The sequence below is a fragment of the Phaethon aethereus genome (genome assembly GCF_964289735.1).
Source record: "Phaethon aethereus genome assembly, chromosome: 3".
Classification (NCBI taxonomy): domain Eukaryota; kingdom Metazoa; phylum Chordata; class Aves; order Phaethontiformes; family Phaethontidae; genus Phaethon; species Phaethon aethereus.
In genome coordinates this window covers 105,614,914-105,628,284 of record NC_138576.1, presented here as the reverse complement: position 1 = coordinate 105,628,284, position 13,371 = coordinate 105,614,914, and the positions used below count along the sequence as shown (strand labels likewise).

General features: G+C 38.6%; 1 protein-coding gene across 1 annotated transcript in view; it reads right to left on the bottom strand.

The window, feature by feature from the left end:
* Positions 1 to 13,371, bottom strand: part of KCNK2 (potassium two pore domain channel subfamily K member 2) — a gene marked incomplete at its 5' end in the record, with an annotated part of 99,937 nt that overhangs the window by 47,504 nt on the left and 39,062 nt on the right. Inside the window, one exon of the mRNA XM_081998060.1 lies at positions 10,638 to 10,755. Within this exon, the coding sequence (XP_081854186.1) occupies positions 10,638 to 10,755 (118 nt within the window). The remainder of the gene's footprint in view (positions 1 to 10,637; positions 10,756 to 13,371) is intronic.

The following is a 13,371-nucleotide window of genomic DNA, read 5'->3' as shown; positions in this document are numbered from 1 at the left end:
AAAGAATAACAAGTTCTGTGGAATGAAAAAAATGCAGTTATATTCAAAGCATTAAAAACCAACACTTTGCCTTGATGGATTTTGTGAAGTACTTGAATTCTCAAGATTGGAATTCTTTTTCCTATTCAGACTGCTTGATACTTTCCACCTATTCATCTAAATATTAAATTAATACTTCCATAGCCACAGTATCTGAGTATACTGAATTACTGATTTCAGACGGATAAGTGGTTTTGAGTAAGGATCCCTGCAGGTAAGGGAGACTAACTGGGACCATGATTACCATCAAATTCCCGTCCAACAAGTGAGGCTTAAATTTATAGTTTACATCGTTGCTATGAAACATCCACAGTAAAGATGTCCAAATGAAGTCATGCTTTTTTCTTTAATTATAGTTGGCTTTCTCTAGGCTCTGGTTACTGGTCCAGCAAAACACATCAGAATCCCACACAAGTGCAGAAAAGGGAGAAAAGCACATCTCTAGTGAAGCCATAACAGTAAAACTATCTGCAGATTTGTCCCCACAGGATTAAAAAGCCAAAAACTTAGATACTAATCTCTTATTAACATCAAAGATTATTTCTAACCACTTCTCTTACAAAAACAAACAAAAAATCAATCCCAGACTGCCTTAACTGGACTAGGATGACTTTCAGAAAGTAAATTAACTAGAAGGAAAAAGGTGTTATTCTTCCTGATCCTGCTGCACAAACCCAGACTAAAATTTTAACCATTAGTACTCAACATAAGAACACCTTGAGAAAGAGAGCACTCATCATATGCTTTACAGACTAATAGCTGTACTACCACATGTATTTATTTGCTTTTAGCTAGTATGTAGCAGACAGTTGTCCTTACTTTATCTTACATGCCTTTTTTTTCCCCACACCTGGAAAAGCATCTAACCATTCATTGGTGAAACTCAGCACGACCAAGAAAGGGTAGAAAATACGTATATGGGGCTTTCCTGCACTGTCACCTAAAATTTTCATCCCGTGAGTCCTTTTTACCACCTATCTTACTATTAACTTGCAAGTAACATGTGTCTTTTGTAAATGTCTACTCCTTCCAAATGAAAAACTGAAGCCATCGGAATATAACTTTTGTACTCAACGATTACACTTGCATTAGCAGTTCAAATTGGCTTTTATCACTTTTTATCCTATTTATCTTAACCACTGCATACACAGATTATATGCATGTTGCTGTAGAAAAAACTTGTACTCCTGAAAAATACAAATTTCTAACCCACACTGAGATGTGAGCTAGAACTTTGCTTGCAGTCATACCGACTGATGCAGATCTTGCGAAAAGGATGACACCAGAGGGTGAGATTTTTCCAAAGCACCAGAGGATTCAATACAGCAAAAGACTAGCTGAAAAAAGTTAATGGATTTTGTTAATTTCCCCTTTGCCTGTATTTCCACCCAGATTCCTTTTTGGTTTCTCAGTTTTTTTAATGGAACCAAGCTGCTGGCAATAATGAGACATCTATAAAATACAGAGAGCCCTCAGTGTATAAAAAAAACACTTTCATAAAATGCTAATGGATATTCTCATGTGCTGTAGTGATACTTTAATGTTATTTTACTCCATAACATTGGTGGCACAACACATCAGATTTTATACTACTGGCAGTTCACTTTTTCAAGAAAACTTTAAGCCCTTCTAGGCTATCAGTATAGCTCCTGTTTCATATTCTTTGGGAAAAAAAAAAGTAGCTAACTTTGAAATATCATTGAAATATAAACCACCAGTTTTTTAATTCCAGCTGTCAGGGATGGTACAGCCCAATTTACATGCAAACATTTGAGTGAATAGGAGGCTAAGAGTCTATTCTGGCCAACTGAGCCTTTTCTTCAGCAGATCCTAGATCTCCAATTTTGTACACCACTGGATTATCCAGTCCAGCTATTTCCCCACGAGCACTAGCCCCTGCCCGGCTCCAACCAGCCAGAGTGCTAAGGCGCATTCATGGGACTTGTGAGCAGATGTACGGTTGATGCGTACATTGAGCAAAGCATCAATACAACACAAGCAATCTTCTTCAGATCTTAGTTTCCAGGAAGAAAAACCACCTCATCCTACATTCAGGTCAATGTGATAGGCAAACAGAGTGGGACTTATATTAGGTAGGTTCTCACCTGATATAAAGCAATACGCTATTTGGCCAGATTTGTCAAACTGCTCAACAAGAGATCTTCAGAACCTGTTCTAAAGGCACCTAAAAAGTGCCTTACTTTCTAAAGTGATCAGTAGGCAGGAACTCCAGCTGAGATAGTCAGCTTCACCTTCAAAGGAGGCTACAGCCCAACAAGCTACTTTTATACTGTTAGTCTCAAAAAAAAAAAAAAAAATCTGGCATTGATTATGGCTGCCATTCCTTTTTTAAAATCTGCTCCCATTTAACAACTCAACTGAACAGTAAATGCAAACAGCTGTGAATAAAGCAGCACATAATGGTAAACAGCTTAACATGGTCAAAGGGGAACTTACAACAGATCATCCTGATGAGATATGCACACTACAGACAGGTGCTTTTATTTTGACCTCTAAACCCTACACACTTAGTGACTCCAATTTTGTTACTTCTCGTTTAGCGGAAACAAAAGACAAAACATTCACTTTTTTTTGTATTTTCCAAAATCCTGTGCCTCTGTTTGCTTATAGGGTTTGAGCTTCTCATGGTTGGTTGCACAGCTCCTGATGCAATTACAAAAATAAACAAAAAGGGAAGCAGGAAATAATTTCTTTCATCCTAGCATTCTGCAAGCAGTGTAACCATGTTCAGGAGTTCTTCCTGGCAGCCTTCCCTTTATTGATAACAACAAGCTTTCGTAACCTGGAATTAAAATGGATGTGATCAGGAGGCTCAGAAACCCTATACTGATCAGCCGATGAGGAGAAATCTAAATAAAGAGAACAAAATCCAGTTCCATTAGCACTCCAGCATTAACAGAGTAAGCTGTGAAAATTTCAGTGCTCATTTGCAGTGTAAATTGGGGACTGTGTCACAACTGACAAATTGACATTTTCTCTCCACAGCAAGACCTCAGCAGAACCGCATTAAGTGTAATCTGTTGTTTAGGAAATTACAGAAGGTACAAAAGAGTGATGGAAAGCTGCATACCTGCCAATTTGTTTTACTACAGCATTTTACTGGTTTTGAGGAAAAGGAAGATTAAAAGGTCAGAATGTACAAGCACATCAAACTGCAAAAATGGTACGTCTTCCTCCTTGCTTTGCAAGAACAATAAATAGACATCACACCGTCATTGATGCTTAGCAGGAAGCTTATCAATGAAATTAAAAAGGCTTTTTTGACAAAACCAATTTCTAATGAAATCGCATCAATGTTGAAAAACATTCCAGGTGGTCAGAAAAATATTCCAGGATATAAACATAGTGGGAAATTCAGTGTTACAAAAAAAAGTAAGTAGTCGGCAGTGCTCTGAATCAGGATTAAAAGACCAAACATGTACAAAAAAAGATCAGTGCAAAAAAGATAGGAAAAGTGATATGAAATATCACTAATGCCACCACCTTCCCTAAAGAGATAGCATCCCTTTATACTACCCATTGCTGAGTTTCTTGTCCAGGATTCAGAAATTAGCAGGTCAACAAAAACTCCCATGTACGTTCACACTACTGAGAGGCTACATCTCCCTAGGTTTTTCCAATATACCTAATAATTTAAAGTAACAATATTACCAGAAATATCAGATCCTTTCTGTTATGACTATGGTCCACAAAACATGCAAGTGCTTGCAATTTACTATATACCTTCACGTCACATGCCCGTGTATCAAAACGGGGCTGATTGATAGAAAAAATAGCATTTCTCTGAGTAATTAAAGCTGCGTATCAGCCCATACACTGGCACTTCTTCAATTTCAGAGCTACCTTTAAGTTGTTAAATATTCTAGCATGTGCAGGAAAAAAAGTGGTCCTCTCCTTCTCTTAGCCTTAGTCATTTGGATCAGTGAGGCTCAATTCCTTTTCTCTGATTTGCTCGTTCAATTTAATCCAATTTTTCTGATATTCAAGCCCTCGATGTCTCTAACTGAGCTCTTCACCTAACATCATTTCCTTGCAGCTCTTCACCAGGGTCCTTCCCCCACCACTGTTCCAGGTTCTCTAGCTCCCAACAGTCTTGTCCCAATTATTACTTCTGAACCTTGTACAGTCCAAGTGTTATTTCCTCAGCATTCGGGTCAGAGGAGCCCTCTTTCTCGCTGCCTGAACCAATGCAGGAGAAAATTGAGGGCATAGTGCTAATACACTCTCTACTCACTGTTCCTGGGAGAAATAATTACAGAGGGTATCTCGTTTAGTCGCTACTGTCCTGGGAGAGAGTGTGCTCAGTTCAGATGAAATATTTGGAGAATTTCATTGCCAAATCCTAACAGGTCTCCCCAGAGCAGGAGTGAGCCACTATTTGTCAACAGCCAATAACTGGGTCAGATTCAGATGCTTTTTCACAGGAGCAGCAAAAGAAGCAAAGGAGAAAAACTAGAATGGAACAAATAGAGTCTAAAAAGCTATTTTAGCTCTAATATCTTCTATTAAGAACAGCAGCACGGGGATGGGAAGGTAAGCACAACGTTAACCTAGACGAGGGATTGAATTCTGAAAAGATCTGAGGGGGATTTTTTTTTTTTTTAAATAGTTCTTTCTGTTGACATTTTATCAGATGAGATATACTTATTTAACACACTTTGAGAGTCGATGTGAAATCACGGTAAGGCAGCAGGAGTGTTCAGTGTCCTCTACAGAGTAAGAGATGGAAGGAGCATTTCTACCTCACGCCCCAGCGACCTCTTTAGCGTGTCTCTCACTACCACATCTTCACAGACCATAAATCTTAACCACCTTTTTTCTGCATTGCTCTGCAGCTGGTTATACTCAGCTTTGCCACACGCATACGCCTGCCAGAAGCTATATGAAATCTGGACACATGCATCCAGGTTACTAGTGGAGGATAAAGTCCGTGGCCCTGCCTTAATGAAACTTTACCTGTTGCTTTGGAAGGGGAACCAGAGAAGATTATTTTGACTTGAGGAGCCTTGAAAGAAGCAGGTCCTCTGAAGCTATATACTGCAATGCCCACCACGTAGTCAAGTTCATTTAAGTCACAGACCCAAATGCACATTTGAATACTGATGTGATGGAGAAAGTCACATATTGGAACATTTTTCAGTCAAATTTATTTTACTTTTTTTACTTTTAGGAGTTTTTCACCAACCCTCTCCTCAATCACCTCAGGATCTGCACTTCACTCTCTTTTGCTTGCTTCTTCTATCTTCCCTTTCAAATACAAAACCAGAAATCCCAGCACTTGTATTCTGATAAGAAAATTGGAGTAATCTTTTCAAATGAAATTTTTATGCTCGTCCTTGATAGCTCTGTTTCTTCTTTGGTGGCACCAAAAAAAAAAAAAAAAAGAAAAAAAAGTTCTAAAAGAAGTATGTGATACTTCTTAGTTTTCAGAACTAGGGGAACAAATTTTTCAACGTCATTTGCAATTTTTTATCTTTATGATTATCTGCCATGACAGGTAACACATATAATATCAACAATATTTGCCTTTTTATAACATCAAACATATTTTGTATATTTTAGTTATCAACACGTTTTTCTGTTACTTTGTATTTCAAAATTGCAGTGAAATGGTGCCAGAAGGGACAGATTTAGCAGCAGGATTTTATTATTGTTTCAAGTCAATAAGCAATGTAATAAGACTTTTTAAAATACCCTGCCTTCACAACAAAAGCTCGTGTCCAAGCAGTGGGAAAATGGCGGAAAGACGTATTCTTTACAAGGAAGAAATTTTTGACAATGAGGGTGGTGAAACCCTGGTTCAGGATGCCCAGAGAGGTGGGAGATGCCCCATCCTTGGGAACATTCCAGGTCAGGCTGGACCGGGCTCTGAGCAACCTGATCCAGTTGAAGATGTCCCTGCTCACTGCAGGGGGGTTGGACTAGGTGCCCTTGAAAGGTCCCTTCCAACCCAAACTATTCTATCATTCTTTGATGCTAAGCTACATAACTAATTGCAAATCTAAAAGTGAAAAATCAAGTTCAGATTTCTAATCAAAAATATTAATCTTTTTCCAGAATCTTAGCTGTTTGCTATTCACAACTCTTCCCTAAAACATAAATTTTCAATTTGTTTCTTTTTGTTTTTTAAAAAAAGATTCATATTCCCTCGCACTCTTTAATAATGGTTGCTAGGCTTTTGGACACAAAACCATAACCGTATTACCATAGCTAGCTACAAGAAGCTAAGACTTTAGTCATGAACTTCTCAAGAGGTTCAGTTTCCACTGCATACGAGACGTCTGGGTTCAAAAATCATGGGCTGGTGAAAGTGGGCAAGGACAAAAAGATCTAAAAAATTCCTTTTTAGATTTGTAGGCACAGTTATTAGCAACTATTGGATTTGGGCATCAATATGGCTGTAGAGTATCCTCAAGTGCTAAGGTATTAATGGAGCTCGGTGAGCTCACCCCCACGTAGACATGGCTCTGTTTGAAAGGATGCGCCCTGGCAAACTACAGCTACCAGCCAGCTTGCTGGCACTCCTGACACGCTCACAACAGATATTCAAGATACTCCATCTTCCAGGAGTCTGAGTTAAGTATACGTCTACTTGTAGCGCTTGAAAAAGTCATTACAGACTGGCTGGAATAACAGCAGAAATAATACAGCTATTTTAGATGAAGATCCATAGGAGTCTAGCAGAGTTTTTCATGATACAGTTTCTGATATTACGGTTGACACTGCATTTTTTCCGTGCTAAGACAGCAGTCATTTGGGAAAACAACTAAGCTCAAGGCCTTGGCATGTCTACTTTGTTTTTTCATTTTTCTAGATACAGGTCTCAAGCTTGCAGTAAGAGAGGTCTCCTTTCCGACCCCACTGCCAACATAAAACTTTCTCAGGCCCTAAAATATAAGTTGTTTGGGGGGGAAGCAGAGCGTGCACAGGTTGTGTCTGTATGCCCATTTCTGAATTAAGCTACCTATTGAAGGAAATTATCTAGAGGATAAAAAAACAGGTGCTGCACTAACAATGAGCTCTCAGAATAAAAAGAGGTGACGTAAAGATTGTTTTCCCTTCTTCCCCTCTTCAGAACTATGTCCAGCTTTATGATTGAGTTACCATTTTTTCTTTCTTTTCTTCTCAACTCTGTTTTTCCTTTTCTTTGGGTATGTGGTCTTAGAAGAAGACTGATGGGTTAATAACATTTTCAGGTAGAAAAATAGAGTATCTTTTGTGCTTTGCAGCATGCACAGTATCCCAGGGAACAATACAACAATATTTTTCATAGGCAATTTTTGCATTCCCATTTCCCCCGTTACCTTGTTCTCTCTTAGGGACTGTCTGAAACCGCTCCATACACACAGAGTAATCACGTAGTTTCACGTTTCTTTGTTGAGAAGAGCTGTATTTGTTCTAGAAACATACCCACAAGCGACAAAGCCTAACTAAGCAAGCCAAACCTACAACCAGTGAGGTCCTTTCCCACAAGTTTTATGCTGTTGCACAGTAGTAAATGCAAAGCCAAAACCAACCCACTCAGACATGGAAAAAAAAGCTACAAAGGATCTCTTCTAAATAAAGTCTTGTGAAACTGTTTGACCCTGACCTCTCAACTAAATCCACTTCTTAGGAAAGATCTAGTAGCAGTATGGAAGATTGTGTTCTATTAAAACGGAGTTTATTAATTTTATAATATGAACTGTAACATTCATTGGTTAACATGAAGGATTATAAGAGAATAAAAAAACCTGTTGAATAAACATCAAGCCATGCTTTCTCTAGTGTTACCTCTGCTTTTGTTAGCTGGCTTTGAAGCTCGATGGATTTGCATATCCCCATCAGAGAGCCTTCCAGCAGCCTACAGGAGACCCAGAAAAGTAAGAAACTACAGATGGTTCTGGGCTGCTGCCAGAGCCACCAAAATACACGGTCAACGTTTCTCACTTAAATGTTCATCACTACTATGATATAACAGTAACTGTAACACAATAACTTACTGCTTAGGGAAATGCTAAAGGCTTTATTTATTATCCCCTCTTCCCAGGAACCAAATACTTGTGGGATGCAAGTGCTACTGTCATTAAAGAAAGTTTTGGGAAACACTATCCATAAATAAACTCTTGGTTCCATTTGAATTTCTTGGATTCTGACATATCACCAGGAGGAGTGTGGGCTAAATATTAAGGTAAAATTATAGTAATAAAAGGTTTGAATGCTAGAGAATCAGCTGCAACACTGGAAAGCTATCATTTTCTCTAAACAGTAGTAATCCTTTCTTCTTCTATTCAAGTACTTCTTAAGGCATACAGTCTAAAGGACATAATATTTATAAATTTTATTCATATTTATAAAATCCCTTTTACAAACTATTTCTGTAAAGTCATTTTATGAATTTATATGGTCCTGTCTTGGTCCATAGACAATATCTGTAGTCTTTGGCTGAAACCTATGACAATTCTCTGGAGTTGCTCATAAACCACATTTTCAGTCTCCTGAGAAATTAAAATATCAAGTTGCATGATAACCATATGCCCTCAAATTGGAAGGAATGCCTTCATTGCAAAAGGTTACTCGGATATGAAAAGATACTGCTCTGACCACAAAATCACTCGGTGGTACGTATTAATATAAAGCATAAGGGAAAGCACACCCAACTGTTACGCTCGTCACCATTTTCCCAGGAAAGTCACAATTCCAAGGGCTTTTCATGACAGCTCCACCTGCTGTCACTCTGCGAGCCCTGTGAACCATCGGGAAGATGGTTCACAGCAGTAAGACAAAGCCAACCACACTACAGCTTTCATGGAAGCGTGCTGTCCTCCGGTCCTAAGAAACAAAGCTCACAACCGTAACTGACTGGGATCTTCCCACCAGAAAGGGTCTCTGATGAAAAACACAGTTATTCCAAAACTAAAATATTTTACAGAAGATTTTTTTTCCTAGATTTTTTCAGGTTTCTATCACAAAACCTGAAATAAATATTTACAGTTGCCTAGTCTGACCTGATTCCGACTACTCTGGTTTGCAGAAATGACCTGAAATATTAATTTTCAAATGTATTTCCAGTCGGGTTATCTTGCCTCTTAGGGACAGCAGAGCTGAGGCCCGGATGCCTTTGCAGATCCCCCTCTCTCCTCTAAGCAGGACTCATGAGTGTTTTGGTAGAATCGGGTCAATACGTTAAACCAGGAAGAAAAGCCTTAGTTTCCCTTGGAAATAAAACGGTGAAACAAAATGTTAATGTTCTACTGCTTTAAAATAATTTTGAAATCCTTTAATTCCTTGAAAACTTTTCATATGCTAACTTCTATCCTTATTAGGAACTGAAAGAAATATTAAGCACTTTCTACAGGACTGTGGATACTTCTTATGACACAGAGCTTTGTGCTGTCAGAAGAGAGTAACATAAGACTAATTGTAAAGCTATTCTTTCAAGGTTCTTGCTTTTCCTGGTTATAGTCTGTTAAAATTACATTTTTCAAAGCTTTGGGTTTTATTACCTTGTGGACATACTACTCTTAAATCAGTGAGCTTGTTAGTATCCTCAGGGAGGTAAGAGTTTCAGTCTGTTTTCACTAAACCTGTGTTTCAGTTACTCTAGATGTGGAAAAATATTACACGTAGGCACAATATCTATACATATATATAGACAGGTATATACTCAAACACACAGAAAACATAGTAATCATGCACTTCTACACAAAGAAAGAACAAAGGTACACACATCACTTGAAAAGAACAATCCCTCACAATATGCATATAAATATTTCGTAGAGGTAGTTGTTGTAACGATGTTCCAATTCCTCACACATTACTGTCATAATTAAATTTTTCTCGTTTGATTTCTTCTCCAAATTTCCAGCCACTTTTGTGGATGCCCCTTCTGCGATCCGTGAGCTACACTACATCTTTGAACTGTATGCCGCGCGCACGACGTCGTAGCGCAAGGGAAGGAACGGAAGGACCAAACGCTGCTCCCGCTCGCACCCGCCCGGGGGGACAGTGGCTCTCAGCTGCAGAGAGGGTCCAGAAAGCCCCTGGGCTTGTGGGCACGGATGAATCACCCTGCAGCTTTGGACTTCTCTGAATGCAACGGAAGCCTCAGAGTAAGCCTTTGAATGTAATTCTGCCTAGCGGTACAACACTCACAGCTGATTAAATTAAGCCGAACTGGATCTTCGCCATGTTCTCATCTTTTTCAGAATTTAGAGGAAACAACAATATCGAATGGGGTTATACAGACTTGAAATTCCGTACACCTCAGTCGAGGTTTAATGCGCATGTGCTTTAAATCATGCCCTATTTAATATGTGATTACACAGTTGACCAAATTCCCCCCAGAAAATGTTTCCGCAACCTCTTCTAGTCACCTCACAGAAACATACAGCAACATTCTTCTTCTATAGAGGAATCACTTTCTCAGCTAGGGCTCCTTACAGACAGCTACCATTCCTGCCCCTACAGCTAAAAAGTAACTCTCCACTTTCAATCAGAAGATTTGGAAGATTTACCATTAACAAATAAATGCACACACTGGAAATCAAAAGAGTTTCAGCTCATTTACTGTAAAAAGATAATAAGCTGTGTCCTACCTATGGTGGTAATAACAGTGCCAGCAAAGAAGAAGGAACTTCCCAAGTCCCAGTGACTGATCTGAGTAGATGTGTTTCCTAAAGGTATGATTCCTGCATTTATTGCTGCCACTACTTGCTGCAAGTTTAAAAAGATTTTTGTCAATATTCATGAAACAATTATATTAATATACATTACACAGTAAATTGATTAAATCACTTATTTAAGCCAAGCAATAAACCAGAAAAGGATCAGTGTTGCCCTGCTCCAGTTTTATCCTCCAGTCAGGCAACAATTTAATCTTCAGCAGACACCCTGAACACTTCAGCATGCAGCAGAGCTGTAAACTCCAGACCATTAAGGAGAATGCAAAATGCACAGTATCATTAACAACATCACCTTAGCTAGATGGCAAACGCAATTATTTTTACTGTTGCTACTATTTGGTGAAGAAAAATATGCATTAGACAAAGATGTACAATGAAATTTTCCCAAAATATTCCTCTATCGAGTTAGGCAAGCAAAGGTACTTCTTAAAACACAGTCATTTTAAAACTCCAAGGCAAAATGCCCACGCATTTTTTTGGACCAAATGAACTCCATTTAATTAAAACACTTTTGTAGAACAGATAATTCAATAATTAACAATTACACTTCTGGTTATAAAACTTTCACTATATTAATAAAAAAATCAGAGTCAAATATCAAACGTGTATCTCTAGGTTTATACAGCTATATGCTTCATAAATGTTGTTCTTGAAAAATTCAGTTCTAGCAGCCAAAATGAACAAGCTTGCCACTGGTGATATTTTCATAGTCTTGAGAAACGTGAAACATTTCCTATTTCAGCAGTGTCACCTACTCTAAATTCTTGTCACAAAAAGTATTCTTGTTTAGTTATGTCTCTATTGCAGATATATACCTGTATTTGAGTTAAACAGTACACACCAAGAAAAAGTATTTTTAAGCTTGCAGTAAATGTTTTAAGGAACGTAAGTTATCATTTCATTCTGAAACTTAAACCAGGATTTATTTCCTAATCCTGATCCTTATATTAATAATTGGTGTTTAACAAAAGGAGAACAGAGGAAGCAATACTGCAAAGCTAAAATGAACATTTTAACTAACCAATAGTTTCTGCTTGGCGAGTTGTCCAGCAGTGATTATGCACATAGAGATTTTCAGCAATAGGGCAGACCAGAAACGTTTCCGTGTGGGCAGCCTGTTGCAGAGGAATTATTGTGCCGTAGCAATAATTTTTTCATTCCCAAAATACATTGATAATTTGCAAATTAAAACTTCTTTATTTCTAAATAGAGCCCATGGAAATCAGTTGATCCGGACAGAAATTACAAAATACCAATGCTGGATTAAGCAGGCCATCGATTTTTCATGATGGGATCTCAACTTAAATCCACCGCTTCCAGTTTGCCATTTTCAAAGCTCAGATGCACAAAGTAGCCATTTTTAAAGTCCACAGCTGCCTCTCCGCAGCCACGGGGATCTGGCTGTCACACCTAAGCCGTTTTCAACACCCGGGGCTGTCACCAGAAAGCCAGCTGGGGTATCTTTACATAGACTTTACACTCTTTATCTTCTACACCTTTTTTAACTTTTTTTAAAAATACCGGAAAGGCAGACACGCATCAGGGATGTGGGATTTTCAGTCCTACTGAGGAAGGAGAAAGGATGGGGAAAGGGAAGGGGAAGAGAGTTTCATTCTCCTTTGAGTTGGAAGAATAAAGCCTCTTCTACATTTGTACACCATGTACAAGTTGGCAGCAGTAAATACAGCAGCACTGATACTGGCAGCTCTTTACATTAGTGTAGGAAGGGACGCATCAGCTAAGCAGCATGTGAAAACCATCCCTTGTATTGATTTTATAACTTACACAATACAGATATTCCTTATAAAATCCCATGCGCTGCATTACAGAGCCTACTGAATACATTTTGAGTGCTGTTTCATTTCAGTGGACTAAGAACTTTCATTACAAGTCCTTGCACCCGCAAATAGGAACGTGCTCTCCAGTGAGGACATCATATGGTAAAAGCACTGGATCAATATAATTTTACGGCACCATTCACGTTTTATTATGGTTTATTGTACTGGATGAATGGACTACCCAGAGCAATGCACCTGTTAAGGCAGTCTAGCAAGACCAAGTTTTGTACCGATCCAGGTGTAAAATGTTTTCAGAGCTTTATATCATCACTACACGTTTTTGAAGCCATACTACCTCAACATCTTTTATATGAAAGGCGTGCTAATCTCAACTGCCCAGAGGTCCATTATAGCTACGCATTTGCTAACTGCTGTATACGGTACCTACAGACTTCCAGGAAAAAGGTACAACTTAACCCAAAACTGCTCTGTTGGGTCCGACCAAGGAAAACGCAACAGATGGCTACAAAAGACAATTAGCTGCTATTATCATGTCTTTGATTTTAGCCAATTGCTAATTAGGAAAAGAATCAGGGCAAGTAGGCAAGTGATGCTTCTCTTCATACCTCCTCCTGACTCCTGGCTAAGCACAGTTTTGGGGACTTTCTGATGCGTCTGCATCATGGTGTTCAGGTTAGTTTGGGTGGATGATTTTACTGTGAATTTGTCTAACTGCTTTTGGAGCTCACTTGTATTTTGGGAGCCAAGTCATTCTGTGGCAGTAAGTTCTGCGATTTACTTGTGGATCATTTTAAAAGCATTTCCCTTTTGAGGTTTTTATGTGCTTCAAAGTAATTTTATGAGATCTT